This window comes from Ursus americanus, chromosome 16 (genome assembly GCF_024610735.1).
Source record: "Ursus americanus isolate L20-20 chromosome 16, mUrsAme1.1.p, whole genome shotgun sequence".
NCBI lineage: Eukaryota > Metazoa > Chordata > Mammalia > Carnivora > Ursidae > Ursus > Ursus americanus.
The window spans coordinates 6,681,602-6,706,507 of NC_142142.1; the positions used below are offsets into that span (position 1 = coordinate 6,681,602).

The 24,906-nt window shown below is 45.1% G+C and overlaps 2 protein-coding genes across 2 annotated transcripts; one reads left to right on the top strand and one right to left on the bottom strand.

The window, feature by feature from the left end:
• Positions 1-2,276: 2,276 nt before the first annotated feature.
• On the bottom strand, positions 2,277-3,230 carry LOC123782543 (olfactory receptor 51G2-like). Its single transcript, XM_045782769.2, has one exon. It carries the CDS (start codon positions 3,228-3,230, stop codon positions 2,277-2,279), a length of 954 nt encoding a protein of 317 aa, XP_045638725.2.
• Positions 3,231-16,804: 13,574 nt separating this feature from the next.
• On the top strand, positions 16,805-24,842 carry TRIM21 (tripartite motif containing 21). The gene is made up of 7 exons (XM_045782746.2): positions 16,805-16,924; positions 17,996-18,450; positions 18,907-19,002; positions 20,080-20,310; positions 22,116-22,138; positions 22,802-22,902; positions 23,164-24,842. Exons 2-7 carry the CDS (start codon positions 18,043-18,045, stop codon positions 23,712-23,714), a joined length of 1,410 nt encoding a protein of 469 aa, XP_045638702.2. The 5' UTR covers positions 16,805-16,924; positions 17,996-18,042; the 3' UTR covers positions 23,715-24,842.
• The last annotated feature ends 64 nt before the right edge of the window (positions 24,843-24,906 follow it).

Genomic DNA, 24,906 nt, shown 5'->3' on the forward strand with positions numbered 1-24,906 from the left:
AAGGCATTACTGGAACATGCTGGGATGTCTGTACCCTGAAGGTAAAGTAGTAGAGACACAGACCCCCAGATCTCTTCCAGTTCTTGATGTCAGTGGAGCCATGGAATGTAAGAGTGGTCGTGCTATGGTGACAGCAATTAAAATGAGAGAAGTCTCCAAGTTCAGTGCTGCTGTTGAGAAAAGGTAAAAATTACAAAGCCAAAGGATCCCTACAATCCTAGATTGGGTGTCTAATATCCAAGCTTGATTCTGCTAACCCTCTCAATAGAACTTTTCCAGCCTTGGAGCCTGTATACATTTTTTGTTTTGTTTTTACTGCCCAAGGCTGCTTGTGATCCTGAACACCGTCCCGTCAGCTGTGAGTTTCTGACAGAAATAGGTGGGACCCTCCTCAGCAAGATGGACATGCTGTCTCTCTGATCAGAACCTTCCTATTTTGGGGTGGAAGGTGAAGTGGGCAGAGCGGCCTAGATAACACAATTGCTTGTTCAATCCAAGATTTATGTCCCTGATGAGGAAAATTGTCATATAGCACAATATAGCACATACGGCTATCTTTTCAAATGACCTCCTCTTCCAAAGCAGCCTGTCAAACTAGACTTATTGGAGCCGTTAGTTGGCTACTACTGGACATAATATTCTAAAATGGTAACTCGAACTCATGATTTATTATCCTAGCTTCTTGACTTCTATCGGCAGGATCTGTGACCTTCAGACACACAGGGTTGGCAGTGGCCTTCTCCTAGTTACTGATAAGCACAGGGATCTGAGTTCCTTAGAATCCATGCTACAGTGGCCAACGTAAATATATCTGATATATGGAAACAACCTTTCCAGCTAGAATTGCATGTATAGGGCTCACAGCTCCCCCATCCTGCCTCCTGCCTCTGAGTTCCTATTTTCTCATCTCAGCTCATGAAAATGATACATAGAAATGACTACAAAAGCAGTAAATTACCAATTATCTAGATAGCTATAGATAGAAGCAAGAAGTTCCAAATAGCTTTATTGTGGCTTTTTCTATTAAATTTGAGTAGTGGTTTTCTACTAGGAATATCCCTATTTCGATTCTCCGTGAAATGTTTGGTTATTTTAGGGCTGAGCAGGCCAAGGTCAGTGCTAATGCTGGAGTGGGATACCCTTCAGTTTCTGGGTAAAAAGTTCCTTCTGGAAATTTGCAAATAGCTTTGGGGAAATCTCCACAAAAAACTTAAGCTCCTCTCTGAGCTGCACCCTTGGAAATAGGCTTCTTGATCATGTGATATAGAGACAGACACACCTTGTCCCCAAGGCCCCTGACATCCCATCCTTACCTCATTCCATCGCAGTTTACCAGCTGCTCATTACCCCCACAAGCCTCAGACATTCACATCTCTCAAGTCCTCTTCCTTCCTGAAGATGAGCCATAAAGACTTTTTTTGTCCCTTCGTCTTCGCTACTCATTTATTCAACAATATATTTTGAGCACCTGTAATATGGTAGACACTGTTCTAGGAGCTGGGGACACATCAGGGAACAAAACAGTCCCCAATTTCTGTCCTCGTGGAGCTTATATCCTAGCAGATCGCCTGCATTGGAAGTGATTGGGCTGTTCCACCTTCACCACTGATGCCTGAGAAACCAGCACGTCCAGAAGTTCTGCTGAGCAGCTTTCCTAGGTTTAACAGTACCAAACGTCAAGCTCAAAGCAGAGACACATCCCGACAAGAATCGAGACAACACTACCGCTCCCTAGGCTGCAAATAAGTATTAGATAAATTCGGCATGTGCCATGTCATCCTGTGTGTTTCCCACCATCCACACCTTTGATACGTGAGCTGGTTAATACTGAACTTGGGAGAAGGCCAGTACTTCTAACTAACCTTATGTATAATAGGAATATAGTTCTTCCTTAGGCTTTGAAATGAAGTGGGGGGAGGGAAATCCAGTGGGGAAAAGGAGAAACGTGCCTGCGCAAATGAGTATGCACACACATTCCCTCAGTTGCTGTGGCTGGGTCCCCTAGGAAGGATGTCACAGTATGAGTCTGAAGTAGTTTAGTTCTAGTCAGACAGAGCAATGAGAGGATTATCACGGTAATACTTAAATATATTTTTCAATGGTCTCAGTCCCCCAAAATTATAATTATAAAAGCTGATTGTGCCCCCACAGAGGGCTCAACAAGAAAAGCTGAATCATTCAAACCTCAAAAATTAACTCTCCGCCACTAATTCTCCCCCACCCCAAGACCCGGGTTTCCCCACAGGGGTCTTGTGTTTCTGGGTCCTTCTGGTCTTCTAGGAGATATCAACCCTTTTCTGCTGGAAGCGCTTTAGGAGGCCCTGACGTATCTGCTTAGACTTGATGCAGTAAACAATGGGGTTCATGAAAGGTGGGACCAAGAAGTGCAGGTTGGCCATGAGCACTGCCAGAGCAGGATAGCTGTGCTTCTCTACTCGGTGCAACACAGACAACCCCAGTTTGGGCAAATAAAAGATGAGAACGATGCAGAGGTGTGAGACACATGTGTTGAGTGCCTTGAGCCTTTCCCCAGGTGATGCAATGCCCAGCACTGTTCGTAGGATCAGGGCATATGAGAGCACAATGAGGAAAGAGTCAAGGCCCAGTGACAAGAGGATGGAGACCAGGCCAACCAAGCTGTTGATCTGGGTGTCTGAACAGGCCAATCCCACAAGGTCGCAGTGCAGGCAATAACCGTGAGACAGTACACTGATCTGGGGAAAAAGCAGATGCCGCAGGAGGATGGGTCCTGGGAGGTTGAGCAGGACAGCCCTCACCAGGATGGCAGCCCCCACTCTGGCCATGGCTGAGTGGGTCAGAATTGTAGCATAGCGCAGAGGTTCCCGGATGGCAACAAAACGATCAAAGGCCATGGCCAGCAGGACACCGGATTCCACATAAGTGAAGGCATGGATGAAGAACATTTGCGCTGCACAGAAATCAAAGGGCAGCTCACGAGCACCCAGCCAGAAGAGCCACATCATGGTGGGGAAGGTAGAGGCACAGAGTCCCAGATCAGAGGCTGCCAACATGGATAGGAAGATGTACATGGGTTCATGTAAGGATGGATCTGTGCGGATCAGGAGAAGGATGATACTGTTACCCAGGATGGAAACCACACAGATGAGGTTGATGGGGATGGAAACCCAATGATGAGAGGCTTCCAGGCCTGGAAAGCCAGTGAGGAGGAAGGTAGAATGACCAGAAGTGCTGGTGTTGCAGGAGAACATAGTGATTCCAGGAGGGAGTTGTCCGCCCTACAAGTAAGAGGCATTCATTCATTTGATCATCACTTACAGAGTCCCTAATAGGCATGGGATGGAAAGGCAGAGCTGCTCCATAACCCTTTCTTAGGCCATAAAAGAAACCTCATTCCCTTTAAAAGCCCATTCCCTTCCATCTCCTGACTAATTTAGTCTTCTCTTTGGATATAGTGACAATGAGTACATTTTTTATAATAATTTTTTATTATGTTATGTTAGTAATGAATATATTTTAAGAGTTGATCTCTGCTTACTGCTTTAGCCACTCAGTATCTTCTCTTGGGCCTAAACAACCTCCTTTATTCACTTAAGCTATATCCAAAGGCCTATCTCCAGAGTGTCTCCTCAGATTAAATAATGAAGAAAGAATAATTTTCTGTCAAAATTTAGGATGGTATTATGAATAAGCAGTAGAGACTCCCTTGTTATTTGTTCTTAGATGCAGGTTTTCCACAGACCAACATATCTATTAACAAATACACTAGAAGGACACATTCAAACAAAGGATGTATTTTCAAAAACTTTGTCTGAGCATTATCTCCTCCAGTGCCGTCCATGTTGTAGCAAATGTTGAGAACTCATTCTTTCTGATTGCTGAGTAATATTCCATTGTATGTATGGACCACAACTTCTTAATCCAGTCATCTGTTGCAGGGCATCTCTGGAGGAGATAATGCTTAGTGAAATAAGTCAAGCAGAGAAAGACAACTATCATATGATTTCTCTCATCTATGGAACATAAGAACTAGAATGATCAGTAGGGGAAGAAAGGGATAAAGAAAGGGGGGGTAATCAGAAGGGGGAATGAAACATGAGAGACTATGGACTATGAGAAACAAACTGAGGGCTACAGAGGGGAGGGGGGTGGGGGAATGGGATAGACCGGTGATGGGTAGTAAGGAGGGCACATATTGCATGGTGCACTGGGTGTTATACACAACTAATGAATCATCGAGCCTTACATCGAAAACCAGGGATGTACTGTATGGTGACTAACATAATATAATAAAAAATCATTATTAAAAAAATAATAATAAATAAATTTTGATTTGATTAAATAAATTATATTTGCTAAAAAAAAAAAAAAAACCTTTGTCTGAGGAGTCTGATGGGTTTTTCATCTGGTGTTGTATAAAACCAACATTTTCTATATTTCTTTTCTGGAAATGCCTTTGGAGCCCCAAATAGGTTCTTTTGAATGTGTTCAATAGTGACAAATTTCTCTCCTGTGATGATGGGTCGGCTTAGAGTAAGTATCCAAGAGTCCTTCAAGCTAAGTCTGGTAAACAAGACGGGAACTCAGATGATGCACTTTTGTTAAAACGCCATCTTCCCCAGCCCCATCTCCACCTCCCTGGCTCCTTAAAGCTTCTGACTCTGCCTTTGAGACAGTCCTGGGGACATGGACTCAATGGGAAGGTACTGTCCTATGAAATATCTTTTTCAACCCTCTTTCCATAAAAGCTGTTTTGATAGCCCCAAGTGCATTGAAGTTCTCTTCAGTGTGGGTGGAAGGGTGAGGCTGACCGGCCTGAGGGTAACCACCTGAAGAGTTAGAGAAGATGAGCTTCCAGAAACCCAGGATTAATAATGTTAAGCAAGGAGGCCAGAGTTAGTGTGAAAGCTCCTCTGATCCCACAATTTCACGCCACACCTTCAGGCTTTCCAGTCTCCCCAGCTTCTCTCCTCAGCAACAGCACTGCTTCTCCCTGTGTCTACTATCTTCACATTGGTTTGAATGTCTCACAGAAGCACAAATTGTAATTTCCCTACTTTGTCCCCAGAGCTCACCCTCTAATACCTGTCAGGCCTTTCTCCCATTCCTGTTATCCATGAAATCTCCAGGAAAACAAAACAAAACAAAACAAAACAGAAAACCTGGTATCTTTTTTCACTCCATAACATATTCCCCAAATCAATTGTATTTGAACACTCCCCTCCTCTCAGAACCCAGTGAAACTACAAATTGTCATCATTTCTCTAGAAACTTATGCCTCCTAACTGTCCTACTTTCTTCAGTCTTTCTGTATTCATTATCCTAATTTCCATCAGAATTCTCAGAATACTTTTAAAAAGGCAAGCATGGACATTTAAATGAGTACATGCATCGGGAGGAAACAGTGATCAGATTTGTTGTAGGAGGATGTCTCCTATCATAACTTCCTTTAACGCTCTCCTGGCCCCTGATTCTGAAGGCTTGGGTCTAGGTAAGACCTTTATACTAGGTGCAGAAGGGGAGAGACCTTGTCCATCCTACATTTGTAGCTTACTCTATCACCTGTCCCCTAAGCATTATAAACACTGCTCGTAAGATAGCTCTCTATTCAGCAAATTTACTGTATTTGATAATTCTTGGAATATCTTTTTTGTTAAAGTATAAAATACACATAGAAAACCTACCTATCCTAAGTGTGAGGACTGAATTTCCTCAAAGTGAACACATCTGTGCAGCAAGCACCCAGATCAAGAAACAGAACATTGTCAGCCCCCCAAGAACACTCTGGGACCCCTCTGGTCACCCCATTCTCTCAGTGATAACCACCTTTCTGACTTTTAATACCACAGATTAATTTGCCTGTTAGAATCATGCAGTATACATTCTTTTCTATGTGCCTTCCTTCGTTTGATTTTGTCTATTTGTTGAAGGGATGAATAGATGATTTGTCTTACAAGCACTATCTTACTAAACTGACTTTCTGTTCTATGCCAAGCCCTGTGCTAGAAAGTGGCATATAGCAATGAAAATTCACATAAGGCAGGGATATCCTAAAGGAATGTGCTTTTTTGTTTCAGTGTAAGTGTATATGGATCCACCCATCAGTTTCTGATGATGATGATGATGATGATGATGATGATGATAAGAATAGTTGCTATCATTTATTGACCATGTACTAGACACTGAGTAAGGATGTTACCTACAGTCATCATAATAAGATGAGTCTTAGTTGACTCTCTTGCTGTAAGACAAATATCTGGTAAGTGAATGATCCTGATCTCAGCTCAACACTGATTCTCAAGGCCATGTGCTAGCAGACAGCTTATGAAACTTGTCCTAAACTGTCAGATTATCTGATAGACCAGAGCTCAAATGAAAGGGCTTTTCCCTGTAAACAACTTGGTCTATTCAGCAAAATAGTTGCTTAGGGCCTACCCAAAGCAATGTTTTCACCAACTGTCATTCCACATAGTGTCATTTGGTACAAAGTTTCTGTCCATAGCAGAGTGAAATGACAACCACATGCCCACAATCACGCATGAAGAAAGGTCAGCGTCTGATAGCTCAGGCGCTTGGAAGCTGATCTCTGATTCCGAGAGATCCCTACATCAGTGTGCTGGAGTTATATCCACTTTGCTTTACCCACATTTTCCCTTTTTGCCATGCTCCTTGCTTTCTCCTTCCTCTTTTCTTCATCTTTGCAGTCCTAACGTTTTTTTCTTACAAAATACTAGTAAAAGTCAGAAATAACACGTTTGTCTTTTATAAAAGCTCCATGCACATATTGCTTGCTTAATCTTCCAACCCTGTGGAGAAACCCTTTTTCCATTTTCTGATGAAAAAAAACTGGGGCTCAGACAGGCCAAGGTCATGAAGCTAGGTAGATGTGGGATTTAAATCCAAGCTGGCCTAAAGACAAAGGCTAGTTGTACACATTGATTTTTTTGTTCTTGTTTTGCATGTTGGTTTTTGTTTTTAAAAAAAGTTGACAAGACAAATAAAAGGAAAAAATAAGAGATGGGAAATTGTTTTTTAAGCTACAAATGGAGAATTAGAAGTTAACAAAATTACAGAAAAAAGTAGAAAGAAAAATATCTTTAAAAATTAAAATGGCATTTATTATAAAAGCATTGGTCATCTTCTGATAGGGATTAAAGTTTAATTAAAAAGTTAAGAATGTCGGGGCACCTGGGTGGCTCAGTCGGTTAAGTGTCTGCCTTCAGTTCACGTCATGATGTCAGGGTCCTGGGATCGAGCCCCATGTGGGGCTGTCTATTCAGCAGGGAGTCTGCTTTTCCCTCTCCCTCTGCCTCTGCCTCCCACTCGTTCTCTCTCTCTCTCTCAAATAAATAAATAAAATCTTTAAAAAAATAAAAAATAAATAAATAAAGACAAAGGCTATTTGCTTAATTGCTTTATACAAGAAAGAACGGTTCTGGCACTTTAGGGTTATTAGATCCTTGGCCCTTGAGACAATTTAAAGGCCAGTTTTTCTGTCCCCTCCTTCCAACCCCACTTCCTCTAAAGCAGATGCAGAAGTTGGGGACTGGAATGAGGTCACCCACTAGAAGTGGTCCTCAGATCAATGCAGCCAGACCCCTCTACTCCAATCATTCCTAGTTTTCTAGCCTTTCCACACAGACTGTGACTCATCCCCTGGATGCAGTGGCCAAGTTTCATTCCACAGCCCACCTGTACCCAAGACCCAAGAGTGCTGTGGTGTTTGGTACAGGGAGGCTGCTCCCTCCTCCCCCACTCCCATGCTGCAGGAGTGACAAGGAGTTCACCAAGAAGTTGTGTTCTTGTCATAGAAAAAGGACAAGAATACTGACCTCACAGAGTGTGGACACGGGAAAGACTATAAACTGTTTAGCACATGGTAGGCATTAAAATGGAATAACAAGCAGATTTCACATTCATTATCTCGTGAAGTCTCCCTACTCCCAAAGCCTGTTAGTGGCACACGAAGAGTCCGCAGAAGAGAAGACCAGCTTCAAGCTCCATCCATTTGACTCCAAAGCTCATGCGACTGTCCAATCCTCAGAATTCGCACCTCTAAAATCTTTGAAAATAATAGTTATCCCTTGAGATCATTGTAAAATGATAATACATGCAAAGCACATAGGACAGTGCCTGGCACATAATAAGCACTTAAAAATAATAATGGCTAATATTTGAGTATTTACTGCTTTATAAGGTGGGTATAATTATTCCCACTTCGCATATGTGAAAACTGAGCTACGAAGTGGTTGGAAAACTTGCTTAAGATCATGAAGTAAGAAAGTGGAGGAGCCTGGGTTCAAATCTAAGCAGTCTGACTGCAGAACCCACATTCCTAAGCACAGTGTTATATGGCTGCTTTACGCTAGCTATGGTGATTACTAGTGCCGCAAATGTTCATCCCCAAAGAAGATGAAATAGGACTACAGATGTATGGGATCTCCTCTTTTACCACCTCTGCCTCCTCTCTGATCACTAATAATAATCATCAGTCCTTGAATTTCCCCATAGAAAAGTTCTCAGTTTATAAGAGGCCCGTGTGCTTATTAAGTGTCCCTGTATTGCATAGTGCGTGAGTTTAATTACAGGCTCATGGTTTAGGAAGAAGAACTTTCTCCTCAAAGTAGTAATCTCCTGAGAAAGCAAAGGAGAAACATGATAAAACTATATCTGGAAAGAAAAACCAGGGAGACAGAGAGAGGGAAACAATGCAGGCAGACCCTTCTGAGGATGGGGGGAGGGGCAGAATTAAACTACACTTTCTGCCCCTCTACAGTCTTACTCATTCAGGTTCCAGAAAGACTTTGTCTTTCTCTAATCAGGGAAGTCTGTCCCCAGATGGCCTGTAGCCAAACTATGAGCCACTGAAAAGAAATGACCCAGCTTAGAGAAGATTGGAGACGCTTTCCCCCACCCGGAAAGATTTCTATGGCAACCAGGCATCAGTCCCCAGCACTCAAGAGGATGTAAAGCTTTAAGCCTCTGGATTTGCCAGCTGAGTCCTGGGACTGAAGAAGCCCCAGGCCTGGGGCCAAGAGGAAGTTTTTTGTTTGTTTTATTTTTTTTTTATTATGTTCAGTTAGCCACTGTGTAGTACGTCATTAGTTTTTGATATAGTGTTCAATGATTCATAGTTGCATACAAGGAAGTTTATGGAAAAATAGGCTTTGGCATTTAGCCTAGCAGAGACCATCCAAAGCTAGGGACCCAAGTTTTCCCCAAGCCCATGACGCTGTTATGCTGTAGCCAAGATTAGTTCTATCACTGCTCTGCTCGGAAATAAGCTTAGCATAAACCTGCCTGGGCCACACAACTGTAACTGGGCAGTCACCAACAGTCTGCAGGGTCTCCAGCTCCCCAGAAGTAACTCAGGCTCCTTCCACCTCCAGCTGCTTTCTAGCTGTTTGAAGCTGCTATTATGATTTATTAACGAATGGGGATGTGTGGGGAGATTTCCTACCCTCCATACATCTTTCCTCCTCCTACCACACATAAACAGAGATTCCAGAAGCTACAGCTTTAATGCAGGACTTAGATCCCAAAAGCTATCAATGAAATTGCAGTGAAATCTGAGTGAAGGAATAAAATCGGAGTTCCTCAGAAGGTTTTCGTTTATGTATAGATTTAGGATCCATAGAGTAAAAAAATCATTATTAAGTAAATCTGATTCTATCAGTCTTTTCTAAATCACTTTAAATATTTTTAACCAGTAGACCCCCTTCAAATTTAACTGTATGTGTTGCCTCATTTCAGAAGTTGGCAACCAGAATCCCTGATTAGATTTAACTGATGAAGTGTGGTTATTTACAAGGTCTGGAATGGAGTGGAAATATCTCTAGTACTGAAAGGTATAAAATTTTAAATGATAGAATCATCCTGGTGTACAGGCCTGTTTGTATAAATCAGCACCTAGGAATGTGTTAAAACCCAGCATGCTGTGATCTTCCCTCCAGAATCAACACATAAAGCTCTAAGATGTCTGTAAAGGCGATCTCTTCAACTTCCTTGAATGTCTTTAACAGCAGGAATACCGTATGTTCTATTAAAATCATGTGTCTTCTCATATTAGCCTTTCAGAGTTTGCGACAGGCTGGCATCTAGCATGTATTTTATCCTGGGCGGGCAGTTCAGAGTAGAAGTATACGCAATAGACCCAGACTGCCTGGGTTTGAATCCTGGCTTTATACTACTGTTTAGCCACATGACTCTGGGCAAATTTCTTAACCTCTCTGTCCTAATGTCCTGACCCATAAAACATAATGAGTACTTCTCTCATTGAGTTTTGATGAGGTTAAAGGAGTTCATCAGGAAATCCTAATCTTTTCAGTGTTTCCTATGATTATCTGTTATGTAGCTGACTGCCTTCTTGACTTAGAATGAGTGGGAAAATGACCCCTCCAAATTGGCTCAAACTAGTCAGAATATGCTGTTTCAAGGGAGGTTTGGTCACACACCTGAACCCCAGACTGAGGCAGAGTCCATCCCCTATGCCTGTCTTTGCCCCAAAATCAGAAGCTCCACATTGTGATGCAGGAAACCTGTCAGATTCAGCCTGTTCTACCAGAAGCTCTGCAGGTGAACCTGGAGATTCATTTATAGTTCATTTTGCCCAGATTTGGCCAGGTACTTGAAGATTGAGAAGGAACGGTGTTTCCTGTTATCATGAAGTAACCATGTTTCTCAGCACAGCAAGAAATGATCTAGCTCACTGTATGGTGACTAATATAACAAAATAAATATTATTAATAAAAAAAACAAATTCAGAAAAAAAATAAAACATTTAGGTAAGAATGAAAAAAAAAAGATGGCATTGATTAATAAGAACTCATTACAGCTGCTCACCCAAGCCTATTATGTTATAAGAAAAAGGATCTACAAAAGCCTTAAAGTAACACTCACCTCTCTGGATTTGGAAAGACCAGAAGGGTGGTTCCTGCCCTAAACAGAGACTGTGCAGTGCAGCCCAGAGGCAGAAATGCTATAACAGACTAAAGCTACAAGGCTCTGGCTCCACCTCCTCAGCCTGGGCCCCGCTTTGACCCTCCAGTGCCAGCACTCACCATCGCTCCAGAGCGTGTGTGTCTTCTCACCTGTTTCTCTGTTTGTGAAAAGCATTTTTTTTGCTGTGTCAATAAAGACCAATATTTTATAATCCTCCTGATGGAAGTAGGGGAATAACTGGTCTTCTGGGATCCAAGGGCAAATCGAAGAGATTTTCATAGTTGAACTTCCTGAACCCCCTGTGTGCTGCCAGGCAGCTCTGGGACTGGGAAGGAAGCATCAAGCTGTACATCCTGATGATTCTTCATAGGGGGCATCAGAAGAATACCAAGTTGCCCCAGATTGAGCACCTCCCGAAGAGCATGCCCATGAATAGCCTGGTGACAGATGGAGGCAAGTGGGGACCAAGAGGATAGAGACCAGGACACCCAACTGTCCTGCTGGAGCACCAGCGGCCATGAAGAATTTCCATTTCTAGAAAGAATAAGTTCTTTCCAAATCCTGCCAAAGAGAAACCAGGTAGTGTAGTCAAAGAGAAGTGCATGAGTGCTTTATACACGAGGAGCGTGCTAGGACAGACGTTCTCTTTTTGCCCATACCTAGGGAATGAAGGTGGTTGAAAATGAAGCTATAATAATGAAGCAATGTCTCTCTCTCCTGGTAATACCCTTGGAGGTCACACATCAAGCATGATGGAATAGAAAAGCTGGGATCTATTTCTGGATCTGTCACTTACCGACTGTGTGATAATGTGCAGATTAACCCCTTGAGCCTTTTATGCTTCACTTATAAACTAGGAATAATGGTTCTTTCTTGGGATTGTTAGAATTATCCTAGACTATGAAGGCCCTCAGAAAAGGACTTGGCATATCATATAAGCTCCATATATGCTCCTTTCCTTTACAGTAGGAAATCTAGAACAGGCTTTCAGTAATGTCTGGACGCCCCTGTCTTGCCTTTCCACAGATCACATTTCCCCTACTGCTCATAGAGTCTTGGGCAGTGTGGGGGGAGGTGGTTTAAGGAAACTTTTTATTTGGGGATACATTCAGATTTACAGAAAAGTTACAAAAATAGTGTAGTTTCTATATATCCTTCCCCTAGTTTCCTTAATGTTAACAACTTACATAAACATGGTCCATTTGTCAGAACTAAGGAATTAATAGTGGTACATTGCTATTAACTAAAGTCCAGATTTTATTTAGATTTTGACAGTTTTTCCATTAGTATCTATTTTTTGCCCTGGATCCAGTGCAGAGAACCACACTGCAATTAGTCTCCTAATCGTGTCCAATCGTGTCTCCTTAGTCTCTTCTGGTCTGTGACAGTTTCTCAGTTTTTCCTTGGTTTTCATGACCTTGAGAGTCAGTTATTTGGTAGAAAGTCAGAGCACGTAATTCACTAACTTCAGCCACCCCCCTTCCTTTCTCTGCAGCATGGAGAGGAGGACAATGTAGAGGTAACAGCCTACTCCACAGGATGTCCTGACTCCTCTTTGTTCCACTCCAGGTCCCAGTGTGTCCTGCAGATTTGAGAACAGGACATTTCAAGGTTCTGTCTGCTTGAGGCCATTAGTATCCTGAGGTTTTCCTCTTGGTTTTCCCAGTTAGGAGACCAAACTCTGTCCTCCAGGCATCTGCCTCTCCTGTCCTCCAAACTCTGTCCTATCACATACCCCTTTTTCTCATTCATTGAAATTTTAGAAATTTTTCAGGTTCTTATGTTTCAGGCTCTAAAAAGTAGAGAGAGAATTTTTAATAGATTCTTAACTATTTTTTTATTAACTATGTGGAAATATGTACATCTTTCTGATGAAATTGTTTCTTTAGCTTTTCTGGCTCTGAATTCCAAGATGAATTCTCTGCCTTAAAACTAATAAATATGGCTAATACTAGGTTGTCTCTCAAATCTGGAATGGGAGGGAAGATGGTAAATGGAAGTAGATGGATGAAACCTGAGATGAATTCCATCTGCTCCTGAGAGACTGTTCTACTCATTCTAAAATCTATATTATCCAGTAGTCTTTGAAATGGTTCACAATATTGGGGTTCCTATATTCACTGTACTTTACCTAGAGATTAATTAGGCACCAATCCTATCCTGTAGTAATTTAAACCTCCAAAAGAAAATTGGGGTGCCTGGGTGGCGCAGTCATTAAGCATCTGCCTTCAGCTCAGGGCGTGATCCCAGCGTTCTGGGATCGAGCCCCACATCAGGCTCCCCTGCTAGGAGCCTGCTACTTCCTCTTCCACTCCCCCTGCTTGTGTTCCCTCTCTCGCTAGCTGTCTCTGTCAAATAAATAAATAAAATCTTAAAAAAAAAAAAAAAGAAAAAGAAAAGAAAAGAAAGCATGTGTAAAAACTAAAATGGACTCTTCAGTAGACAGGAGAGAAATAGAGAAGATTTTATATAAAGAAGATGGTATTTGACTTGAGACTGAGAAGAGTTGGCTTTAAATATGTAGAAGTAAAAAGTTTGCCAAGGGGGCACCTGGGTGGCTCAGTCTGTTAGCATCTGCCTTCGGCTCAGATCATGGTCCCGGGGTCCAGGGATCAAGCCCCTGCATTGGGCTTCTTGCTCAGCGGGGAGTCTGCTTCTCCCTCTGCCCCTCACTCCGTTCATCCGTTCATGTGCTCTCTCTCTCTCTCTCATAAATAAATAAAATCATTTTCAAAAAGTCTTGCCAGGATTGTAGTTAAGATCATTGTATACGGAATCAAACAGGGATAAACCCCTTATTACTAAACTAGATATCTTGTGCCAGGTACCTAGTCTCTAAATGCATCAGTTTTAATTAACAATAATCAGGTCAACAAGATGACCGTGGATATTGACCAGTCTCTGCTCCAGGGACCTGTTGCCATTCAATGGGCTTCTATACAAGAACCCATATCAGTAGAGGTAAACAGAGAAGCTTCCGTGAGGGGAAACCCATCCGCAGGCAGAGCCTCTATCCCTGCTGCTCTGGACAGATACATAAAAGGCCACCTCTAAGCCTGAATTTTCACTATTTCCAGGAGAATATAGACAGTCTTCCAGTGGCACATGAGTTGTATTGAACCAACAGCAATTTGTCCTCACAAAATAGGTGGTAATACTCCGTTTTCTCTCCTACACTGCTTCTGCCAGCATCACGATTTTTAGCCTCACACCATCAGGGCATCCCAACAACATCACTTGCAACTGGGGAACTGATTTTGCAGTCAAAGAATTCTAATAATGGGTTGCCCTGTGGAATGCAGTAGTCTTACAACGTACACTATCAGCCAGAAAAAGTGGGCCCAGTAAGACTATGAGATGCTCTGCTGACGGCACAGCTATGACACCAGTTTGGAAACCCCACCCTAAGAGATAGGAAGCTTGTCCCACAAATCGTGGTGATTAAAATCAACGAATATATGGTGGCATCTTTTTTAAATATCTACTATATACACACACTTCAGAGAATCAAGGGGGAGGTAGAAGTGGCCCCTGTTATCACCAACTAGTAACTCCTTTATTGAACCCTTTCTTTCCATCCCCCAACATAGGGCTCAGCCTGTTTTGGAGGGCCTAGTGGGAAAAAAAACAAAACAAAACAAAACAAAAAACAAACAAACAAACAAAAACCTTTCTACCAGAGTAAGCAAACCCAGTTCTAATAAATTGGAATTTGCAAATATCCCCTGGCGCTGTGGGGCTTCTTCAGCCACTGATGAAATAGAGGATGGGGTTTCTATACAGGCTGGAGTGACTTATCCCTATTACCAAGGAGAATTTAAGTGGCTGGTACATAATGGGGCAAGAAGGACTATGCCTAAAACCCAAAATATACATTGGAGAGATTCCTAATTATGATTGCCTGATGACAGTAGCCAGTGCCTTAAAGACAGGAACATTGAAGATACTGATCCTTCAGGAATGAGTTGGATGACTCACTGGGAAAAGAACTCTGAAGTACTAACATACTGGCAGTGAGTGAGGGGAATTTGGAATGAGTGGCAACTTTGGTCTTATAGCCAATACCAAGGCGGGGACTGCTGCAGCGTGCGTGTGTTATGGTCATCGATCTATATGCATATTATCGAACGTGTACCAAAGCAACCCTGCAGTGTGTATTAATATCTTTATTTAATAGGTAAGTAAATTGAAGCTCAGGGAGATGGCACGTGGCTGGTCAATAGCAGGGTTAGCCCTGGGTCCACGTCTGCCCTAGCATGAGATCTGTGTTCTTTTGTACCACACCCAACAGTGGCTTACTCAGGCCCTATAGGAATGAGTGAGCTCAGTGATGTGAAGCAGAGTCAGTTTTCTGAGTGTCTGCAAATTCACACATAGGTCTCTTCCTTTGATTTTTTTTTCCCACTTTGCTTTCTGGGACTATGTTCCGGGAATTGAATCAGTCTAGTGATACAATTTGGATATTAGATGTCACTTGATAACCTTCCACTACACAAATTCTCTTAAAAACAGAACTGGAAATTTCGAAGAGGCGTGAAGTGTTTTTAGGTTTCCTAAATCCATAGAAAACATTAAGCAAAGTTCAACTGATGTTTTTAGCTTAAGTTATGCAGGGACAAAAAAAATATGAGTTGGAAGGAATTGACAATTATTCTAGTCTCCTCACCCTTCCTTTTCTCCCCTTCCTTCTCTACAGCCTGTAACCACACCCCTCTGGGCTGCCCCTGCGGCCTCTGCTTGAGCTGACGGGGCAGCCTGCTATCTCTGGGCTGTCACTAAAATGAGGGTCTTCCCTGGACCTTTAAATCTCATGCACCTACTTTGTCACTTCAAGCAAGTCACTTTACTCCTTCCAGACTCCATTCCTCTCCTGGAATGTGAGTTTAATAACTCCTAAATCACTGAATTGTTATGTGGCCTAAATCGTATAACCTGATATAGCCACAGTATTCACGACAGTCAAAAGATAGAAGCCACCCAAGTGTCCATTCACAGATGAGTGGATAAAATGCATATACAAACATTGGGATATTATTCAGCCTTTAAAAGGAAGGAAATCCTGGCACATGTTACAACAAGAATGAACCTTGAGGACCTCTTGTTAAGTGAAATAAGTCAGTCACAAAAGGACAAATACTGTAGGATTCCACTTACATTGGAGCACCTAAGAAGTCAGATTGATTGAGACAGAAAATTTAATGGTAGCTGCCAGGTGCTGAGGGGAGGGGATAATGGGGGAATTATTGTTGAACAGGTAACAGAGTTTCAGTCGGACAAGATGAAAAAAGTTCTAAGGATGGCTCTGATGGTCACACACTGATGTGAATGTATTTGTATTTAATGCCGGTGAACTATATACTTGAAAATGGTTACGATGGTAAATTTTATGTTTTACTACCATTTTTAAAATAGAAATAACCTCAGAAAAATCCCTAGACCATGGACAAGCACACCATTGGTGCCCAAAAATGTCAGTTCCCTTCTTACCACTCACTGGTGTGACACCTGCCTTGGGGTCATGCGGTTATAAATCCCTCACCCCCTGATGTTAAAAAAATATCAAATCTTTACTCAAAAGGACTTGTTTCTGGAAGTAGGAAGCAGAGGGTGGCATGTAAGGGAGAGCTCCAGGCGCTGTTGTCGCCATCCAGACCTCCCGAAGAGCAGCTCCCGGATGTGGGCACGGCACAGCACGAGGTGTGCAGTGATGATAACCCGTGTCAAAGGCGGCAACAGGACTCCTCCACCTCAGAGGCGATAGTTTAACTTATTAGGTACTGAGGACACGGGAGGGAGCGCGAAGCAAGGAGAAATGCCACGGAGCTCTCGCGAGGGCCAGCCTGGGCTTCCCCACCTGCCGCGCCTCCGCTCTGCCCCGCCTCGCGCAGCACCCTCTCCGCCCACTCTCCGCCCCTCGGCCCGCCTCCCTGTCCGGACGTGACTCCGACGGGAAATCGAAAGTGAAATAGGGAACCTGCCGCCAGCTGCCGAGTACCCTGGGAAGGTGAGTGCCTCGCCCAGACCCTAGTGCCCCAGCCCTGGCTGGGGGACCTCTCTCTCTCTCCTGCCCCAGGTCCGAAGGACCCCTTCCATCCCGTGCTCACCCCTGGAGCCTGCAGTCCCGCTTGTCCCTTCGCCATGGGCCGGGCTCCCGCCCTAGCCCCAGCCGTTCCTGCCGGGCTGGCAGCCTGCCTGGGGTGGGGGGCCCGGCTATGAAAGTGACTTCCAGGCCACCGGGAAGGAGGAAGGGGCAGGGCCGCCTTGCTGCTGCCACCAGAGCACGGAGAGCCCCGGGCGGCACCCTAGCCCGGAGCATGGTCCAGGGAATTCTAGGACAGTTCCCCTCTGGGGGTGAGGGTTACGGTTAGGGGTTAGGGTTAGAGAGGGGCATGATGGTTTCAGATGTTAGAAACGTATGAGTCTGTGCCCCAGACGCAACGAAGACAGCTACCAGGATCCCAGGAAGGAGAGGAGAACCCAGGGAGCGCTGGGCCACACGTTTCTGTGTGTAGAGACACAGAAACATATCCGCACATACATACCTCGCTACCATAGACAGACATATAGATCTGTGATTACGTACATAATATATTTATTATATATAACTGCTGCCATATTGTGCAGATTAATGAAGATGTTTGCAAAGCATGCAGCACCTTCTCTGGCACATGGAGTGTCCGTAGTAAGTGCCCCCCGTCATGGTGATGAGCTGCTCAACAGAGGACTGGGGACCAGGGAGGGAAGAGGATGGACAGGAAAAGCCTGGGCGTGGAGGATGAAATAGAGATGGTCATGATGAAAATAGAGGTGTAAACAGCTTTATCTCTGAAGTTCTCAGTAACATTCAGTCTCTTTGGGGGCGCAGTTTCCCCTTCTCTCTGACTACATAAGTGGATGAGACTAGAGAGGAGAAGCTCTTACTCAGGTTAACGTTCTGAGTTCTGAGTGTTCTGAGTAATGTTCTGGTCTTATTTTCACCCCTTTCACTTCACTCATCCTCATGTTTTCCTTTGGACTATGTTTTCTCACACAACGCTTATCATCTTCTCGTTTCCTGTTCTCCTCTCCCCACTAGGCTACTCCGGGATCTCCACAGTGCTGCTTACTAAGAACATTAGCGCCATGGCCTCAACAGCGCCCTTGGCAATGATGTGGGAGGAGGTCACGTGCCCTATCTGCCTGGATCCCGTGGTGGAGCCTATGAGCATTGACTGCGGCCACAGCTTCTGCCATGAATGCATCTCTGAGGTCGGGAAAGATGGCGGCGGTGTCTGTCCCGTGTGTAAGCACAACTTCTTGCTCCAAAACCTCAGGCCCAATTGGCCACTAGCTAATATGGTGGACAACCTCAAACAAATGGGCCAGAGTGCCAAGGAGGGCACCCAGGGGGAGTGGTGTAAGGTACACGGAGAGAAACTGCACCTGTTCTGTGAGGAAGATGGGAAGACCCTTTGCTGGGTGTGTTCCCAGTCCCAGAGCCACCGTAACCATCACATGGTCCCTATTGAGGAGGCTGCTCGGGAATACCAGGTGAGGCCTTAGCACGGAGGCATGAGCAGGTAGAAGGGAGATGGGTCCCCCTGCTTTGTTCCCCAGAGCTGGGGAAGCACAGTCGCCTGTGGAGTGGAGGGGTTGCGGAGATGGAGGGGTTCTCCCCCTTCCATGTCTAATTTAAGCAGAGGACTGCAAGCTCAACACAACTTTCTCCTTCCCTAGGAGCAGGGAATACGCTTGGGAAAATACTGCAAGGATCACATTTCCTGTGGCCTCCTGGTTCATTAGGAATGAGTAGTGCTCCACCCCTGAACCCCCTCCCCCAACAGTATGGCTATATTTTTAAGAAACATCTGCAGAATTCCTACCCCAGTCAGACTGTAGTCTTCCCTCTTTCTCTGCACTCAGGCTTTTCAAAGTACCAACAAGGACATCTTCCTCATGCCACCCACTTCTTGGTCTGGTCGGGCGCTAACCTATCTTTCTCTGCAGGAGAAGCTTCAGGTGGCTTTAGGGAAACTGAGAAAAGGACAAGAGTTGGCCGAGGAGTTGGAAGTGAATATTGCAACAAAGAGAACAGCCTGGAAGGCAAGTTTCGTGTCCCAAAAGGAATCTCAGTTCAGAAGGCAGGGCAGAGTCCAGAGTGCCGGTCTCAAGCCCTAACCATATCTATGCCCATCTGGGGAGGGATAGTATATCTCACTCTCCAAGAATCAGCAGTCCTCTAGGTCTCCTGATAGAGGAGAATAAAAAGGACAGAGTTCCCAATCAATCAGAAAAATCAAGGGTCTTAAGACGAGGTGCCAAGAGGAACAAGCCATACCCTTAAGCTTCCGCTCCTGGAGCTTAGCCTTAAAACATGAGCGCACCCCTGCCTTGGTGTCTGGGGCAGAGGTGCCCCAGGAGAGATGCCCAGTGGCTAGACCTGTCAGGAAATGACAGGTGCTGTGAGGAACAGACTTATGGGAACGACCAAGGCAAGACTAGAAAAACCAATGTGATCAGGTAGTTGCTTGACCATGTCCAGATCACTGGTTCAAAGTAGAGTGGAGAACTAAAGCTTGTTCTGCCCCTGTAACTGCGAGGTGGGGCGGCCAGGGATTAGAGGAATGGAGGGAACTCATGGCCAACAGAGCCCAGGAAAGGAAGATTTGCGATCGGAGAAGGGTAAGTCAGGCTGTGGTGGCAAAAGGAGTCCTCCTGTGTCATCGGGTGACCTTCAGTCAGTAACAGGAGATGGCAAAGATTATCCCAAGGACCCCCTTTCCTCAGGACTGAGGAACAGTATTATGAGCCTGTGTTGGGAGGTTGTTGCTGGTGGGGACAGGTGTTACTCTCTCAGGAACTCACGGAGATAATGAAGACAGAGCAGCACAGTTGGGTGCTGACTGGGTTTTGAAAGAGGCTGTAGAACGTCTGATACCATGGGCCAATGCAGCTGTGGTTGTAGGGCAGCTGCCGTGCCCCCCCCCCCCCCCGCCCTGCCATAATTCCCTCTGAGCCCGGAAGCCTCACCCACGTACCTCCCCAGCAGAATGGTGTGTGTGTGTATGTTCTCAAACCCAGAGTGGTAAGTCTACAGGGAACAGAAATAGACACGAACACCTTCATTCCCGAAGCTGAGGAGATTTTGATAAAAACCTTCTCTTTCCATGGACACCGAAGAGTCAGGTTGAGGCGCACAAACTGAGGGTTCACGCAGAGTTTGAACAGCAGAAAAACTTCCTGGCTACAGAGGAACAGCGGCAACTGCAGAGGCTGGACACGGAGGAGAGGGAACAGCTGAGAATCCTGGGGGAGGCGGAGGCCGTGCTGGCCCAGAAGAGCCAAGCCCTGCAGGAGCTGGTCATGGAGCTGGAGAGAAGGAGCAGGGGCTCAGCGCTGGAGCTGCTGCAGGTGAGCCGGCCCCTCCCTGAGGCTCGAGGAGGAACTGGAGAGTGGGCAGCCTCAGGGAGCTCTAGCATCAGCGAATGAAAACCGGGTGCCTGGAATAACCGGAATTCAGACTCCTGAGTGGCTGGCATTCAAGCCATGGAAAGGTGCCAACTTAGGAGGGAATTTTCCTTGCAGCAATTAAAAAGAGCAAGCATCCCATCAGAGCCTGCTCGGACATCTTCACGACCTTGGGAAAGTTCCTTAACCTTTCCATGTCAGGTTTCTCATGTTAAGTGGGTATTATAATATTATACATCTCAAAGGATTTTTCTGAGGATTAAATGAGAGAAACCACCTAAGCTTCCACACGAGCATTGGGCTGTGGGAAAGTTCTCATACATGTAACTGAAAACACGGCACTAGAAATTAAGAGACAGTAGCCCAGCCCTGCCACCAATTCCCTCTATAATTCTAGGTCAGGTGCTTTTCTTTTCCTAGACCTACTTTCTCCATTTGTGAAACAAGGGGGAAGGAGTGAACTGAAAAACAAGGATTCCCCAAATGTTAGTCACGATGTATCATCTTCACCCTTCCTGCCCCTTCTGTGGACTACCCAAATTCTGTTAGCGTGTTGTTTTCTTGACATTGTCTCACTCTTATGCTAAATTTCTTCTGATGAAAAAGGACATTTGTCCTAAGCAATAGTAGCCAAGGAATCATGTGTTGATATGTCACTGATTTTTTTTCTATTTTCTTAACAACAACAGCCGTTTTTAAAATAGCACATAGGACATGCCTCAGTGTATTCAACCTGTCATGACAATGCAGTGAGGTGGGTGCTGTTATCTCCGTTTTGTAGATGAGAAAACAGAGGGCCAGAGAGGTTGAGAAACTTAGAGACTAAAGCTGAGTAACTTGAACAGGGTCACCCAAATAGAGGCAGAGCTAAAATGAAAATAAGCACATAACTATTTTTTTAAAAAAACTCATCCATGCATGTTCTACTTAAAATCAACTCCCATCCCCTAATATGTTTCCCAAAACAAGGCAAACTGTTGACCAGAGGGTCTCAAAAGTCCCTTCTGCTCTAACCTTCTACAGTTTTTCTCTTCCCAAACCTTTTTCAAGGTCTCTGTCAGACATGGTCCTGAAGCCATTCTTTTGTTTTTTTGTTTTTGTGCAAAAAGGCTGCCTGGATTGGCTTGACATGGCAGGCCCTCTTCTCCTCATTCTCTAAATCTTGCTTCTGCCCAACACTGAGCCATGCTTTCTAACACACTTTTGACTGGGCCTAGGAGTGTGTCAGTTCCCAGGGAAGGGCTCCCAAGCCCTGCAAAAGCATATTCTCAAATGATTCAATTTCACATGCATGAGAAAGCAGCATTAACTCCAGGGTAAAACAGAGCCTTTCCTTCCCAAATACAAGCCTGCAAATGAGAGCAGTTTCTGTGCAATCCTGACTTGGCCGTTCTCGCTGTCTCTGGGCCTCAGCCAGGCTGGGCTACTTGTTCCTTTCCACTCTCGCTCCCACTCCTCTACCCACAAATCTGGGCTTTCTAATTTGTGTTCTGAATCGGAATCCTTAAACTGGTCATCCTTCCCCTGGCCGTAGGTCACACCCATGCCGGTTACCCTGGTTACCCCACAAACATCTACACCCTTTCTCCTCCAAGCTGGTCAGAAATATTTCAGGTATTGGCCCAGAGGAACAGGGTAGAACAACATCCCATGGGCCTCGGGGGGGGGGTATCACCTCACCCACAGAACTGAGGTCTCTATGATAAACCAGTGGTCCAGAATTTACACTCTATCTCTTTTCTCCTCAGGAGGTGAAAAGTGTCCTGGGAAGGTAAGGAGAGGTTTTCTTTGTAAGAGGAGGGGGTGGCAGGAAGCATATATACCTGTGGAAAGGGTTTTTTAGTTAGAAAAACATGCACTGATCTTTTCCCCATTCTCCTGCCTATTCTCAAAGACCCAATCCTCCATAAAATATTTTCTGGTCTGAAGCTAATTAACGGACATCTCAGTTGGTGAGTTGCCCAAAGTAATTGGACTGTAAGAGTTTTACAAAGTGAAGCCCCAACAAACCAGGAAATTCTGTGGAGTTCTGAGTCCACAGCCTGCTAGGACTTTTGCTTTAAAAAGAATCTAGCTGGTTACAGATCTCCCAGAAAGACCCAGGTGTGAGACCAGCAGCGTGGGGCATGGGCAAGACTCCTTGGGGTTCCTTATGGAAGTGATTCCACCTGTAAAATGAAACAGAATGTGCTTGCCTGCTGACCTCAGGCTTGGGGAAGAGATCTAGACTGTCCAGTAGCTTCAGGGGCCCATGTAACCAGGAAGGCCTAGATAGGAACTAAGTCCTACTTCTTTTTGCCTTCCACCCCCAAGGATCCTAACACAAGTGTTTGTAAATTTGCACTAAGTTGTTATCTACAAGGGAAGTTATAGTGTCAGGGTTCAGGAGGTTGGGGCAGGAGTTGGAGACAGGGTCTGTAACTGTTTGCCCCAGGAGTGAGTCTTGGAACCTGAAGGAGCTGGACGTCACCTCCCCAGACGTGAGGAGTGTGTGCCTTGTGCCAGGACTGAAGAGGATGCTGAGGACATGTGGAGGTGAGGCAAGCACCAGGTTCCCCACGACTGGGGAACAAAGTGGGTGATGAGGGTACAAAGTGAGTCCCAGGATCGAGGAGAGATGGCAGGTGGAGATGGTAGGTGAGGGAGGGACAGAGAGGTGGTTCCCTCAAAAGTCAGGCCTGGGGGTCATTTCCTCCTACAGTGAGGCTGCGGTCACCCCTCATTCTTACCCACCACAAGCCCAGCGTTCCTGGTTCCCCTCCATCTCCCAACCTGACCGAGGTCCTCTCTCTGCAGTACACATCACTCTGGATCCGCACACAGCCAATCCATGGCTCATCCTTTCAGAGGATCGGAGACAAGTGAGGCTTGGAGACAGCCAGCAGGAAGTGCCTGAAAGTGAGGACAGATTTGACAGTTATCCCATGGTCCTGGGTTCTCAGTGCTTTGACTCTGGAAAGGTTTACTGGGAGGTAGATGTGACAGGAAAGGAGGCCTGGGACCTGGGTGTTTGTAGAGACTCTGTGCAAAGGAAGGGGCAATTTTTGCTCAGCCCCGAAGAGGGCTTCTGGACAATTTGGCTGTGGAACGAACAAAGATATGAGGCTGGCACCTGCCCCCAGACTCCCCTCCACCTTCAGGTGCCTCCACGCCGAGTTGGGATCTTCCTGGACTATGAGGCCCGCACTGTCTCCTTCTACAACTGCACTGACCATGGCTCCCTCATCTTTACCTTCTCTGAATGTGCCTTCGCCGGACCTCTGCGGCCCTTCTTCAGTACCGGTTTTAATGATAGAGGAAGAAATGCAGCCCCTCTTGTCCTCTGTCCACTGGAGGTGGGATGGTAGGGATCCACTGACCTGTGGTGGCACTCTCGACACCAACACCCCCCCCTTGGTGCCCTTCTTAGCCACTGACCCTGCCTCGTTTCCCCAGGAACTCTGAACCACCTTTTCTCTGCAGAGGGGTCAGGATACCAGCAAGCAGACTTTGGGAAGGAATTCACAGAAAATCTACATCAAATGACCTTCAACATCAGCCTTCCTGCTTTCTGATTGCTTTCTGATTCCCTCCATGAAACAAACTACTTATATCTGGTCCAAATCACCTGGATCAACCAAAATTTGTTCCTGCCATCTTTGTGTGACCCAAGTCTTGTTTCCTCCTCTCCATCTCTATACCTTTGGTCAGACCTCATACACCTTGCACGGTTTGCAAAGGGGCTTCCTAAATGCATTGGGCCTCAACCTATCCCATTCAATCCTTATTCTTGTTTCCTCCTCTCCATCTCTATACCTTTGGTCAGACCTCATACACCTTGCACGGTTTGCAAAGGGGCTTCTTGAATGCGTTGGGCCTCAACCTATCCCATTTGATCCTTATTCTTGTACACATCTAGGATTGCAGGTGCAACATACACATCAGATCATAAGTGGCTCCACACCACCTATAGAAAAACAGTCATCCTTTGAAAATAAAGGCTGAATGACGCATGCCTTAGATTGCCACATTACATATCCAGCCCCTGTGCTCCCCCATCCCTACCATGCTCTTCCAACCACATCTTGTTGATAATGAAGCTGGTCAAAAGGTGTATCAATCTAAGTGGAAGGTGGGATGGGTTTTTGATATGTCAACTTGGCTAGGCCAAAAGCCCCCAGTTTTTCAATCACTAATCTAAACATTGCTGTGAAGGCATTTTGCAGATGTCATTAAAGTCCGTGATCATTTGACTTTAAGGGAGATTGGATTAGGCCTGCCCAACTTATCCAGGACGATTAAGTGAAAGACCTTAAGAGCAAAATTTCACTGAAGTTCACTGAAGATGATCCATCTACCAATAGCAACTTTAGCTCCTGCCAGTTACAGCCTGCTGTTCCCAATGCCCTGCCTTGCAGATTGAGGACCTGCCTTGCCCACCCCCACAGTTGCATAAGTGAATTCCTTGCAATAAATTCCTTCATATTTATCTCCTACTTCTGCTGCTTTGGTGAACCTGAGGGTATGAAGGCCAGGACTGCAGTAACAGCATCACCTGGT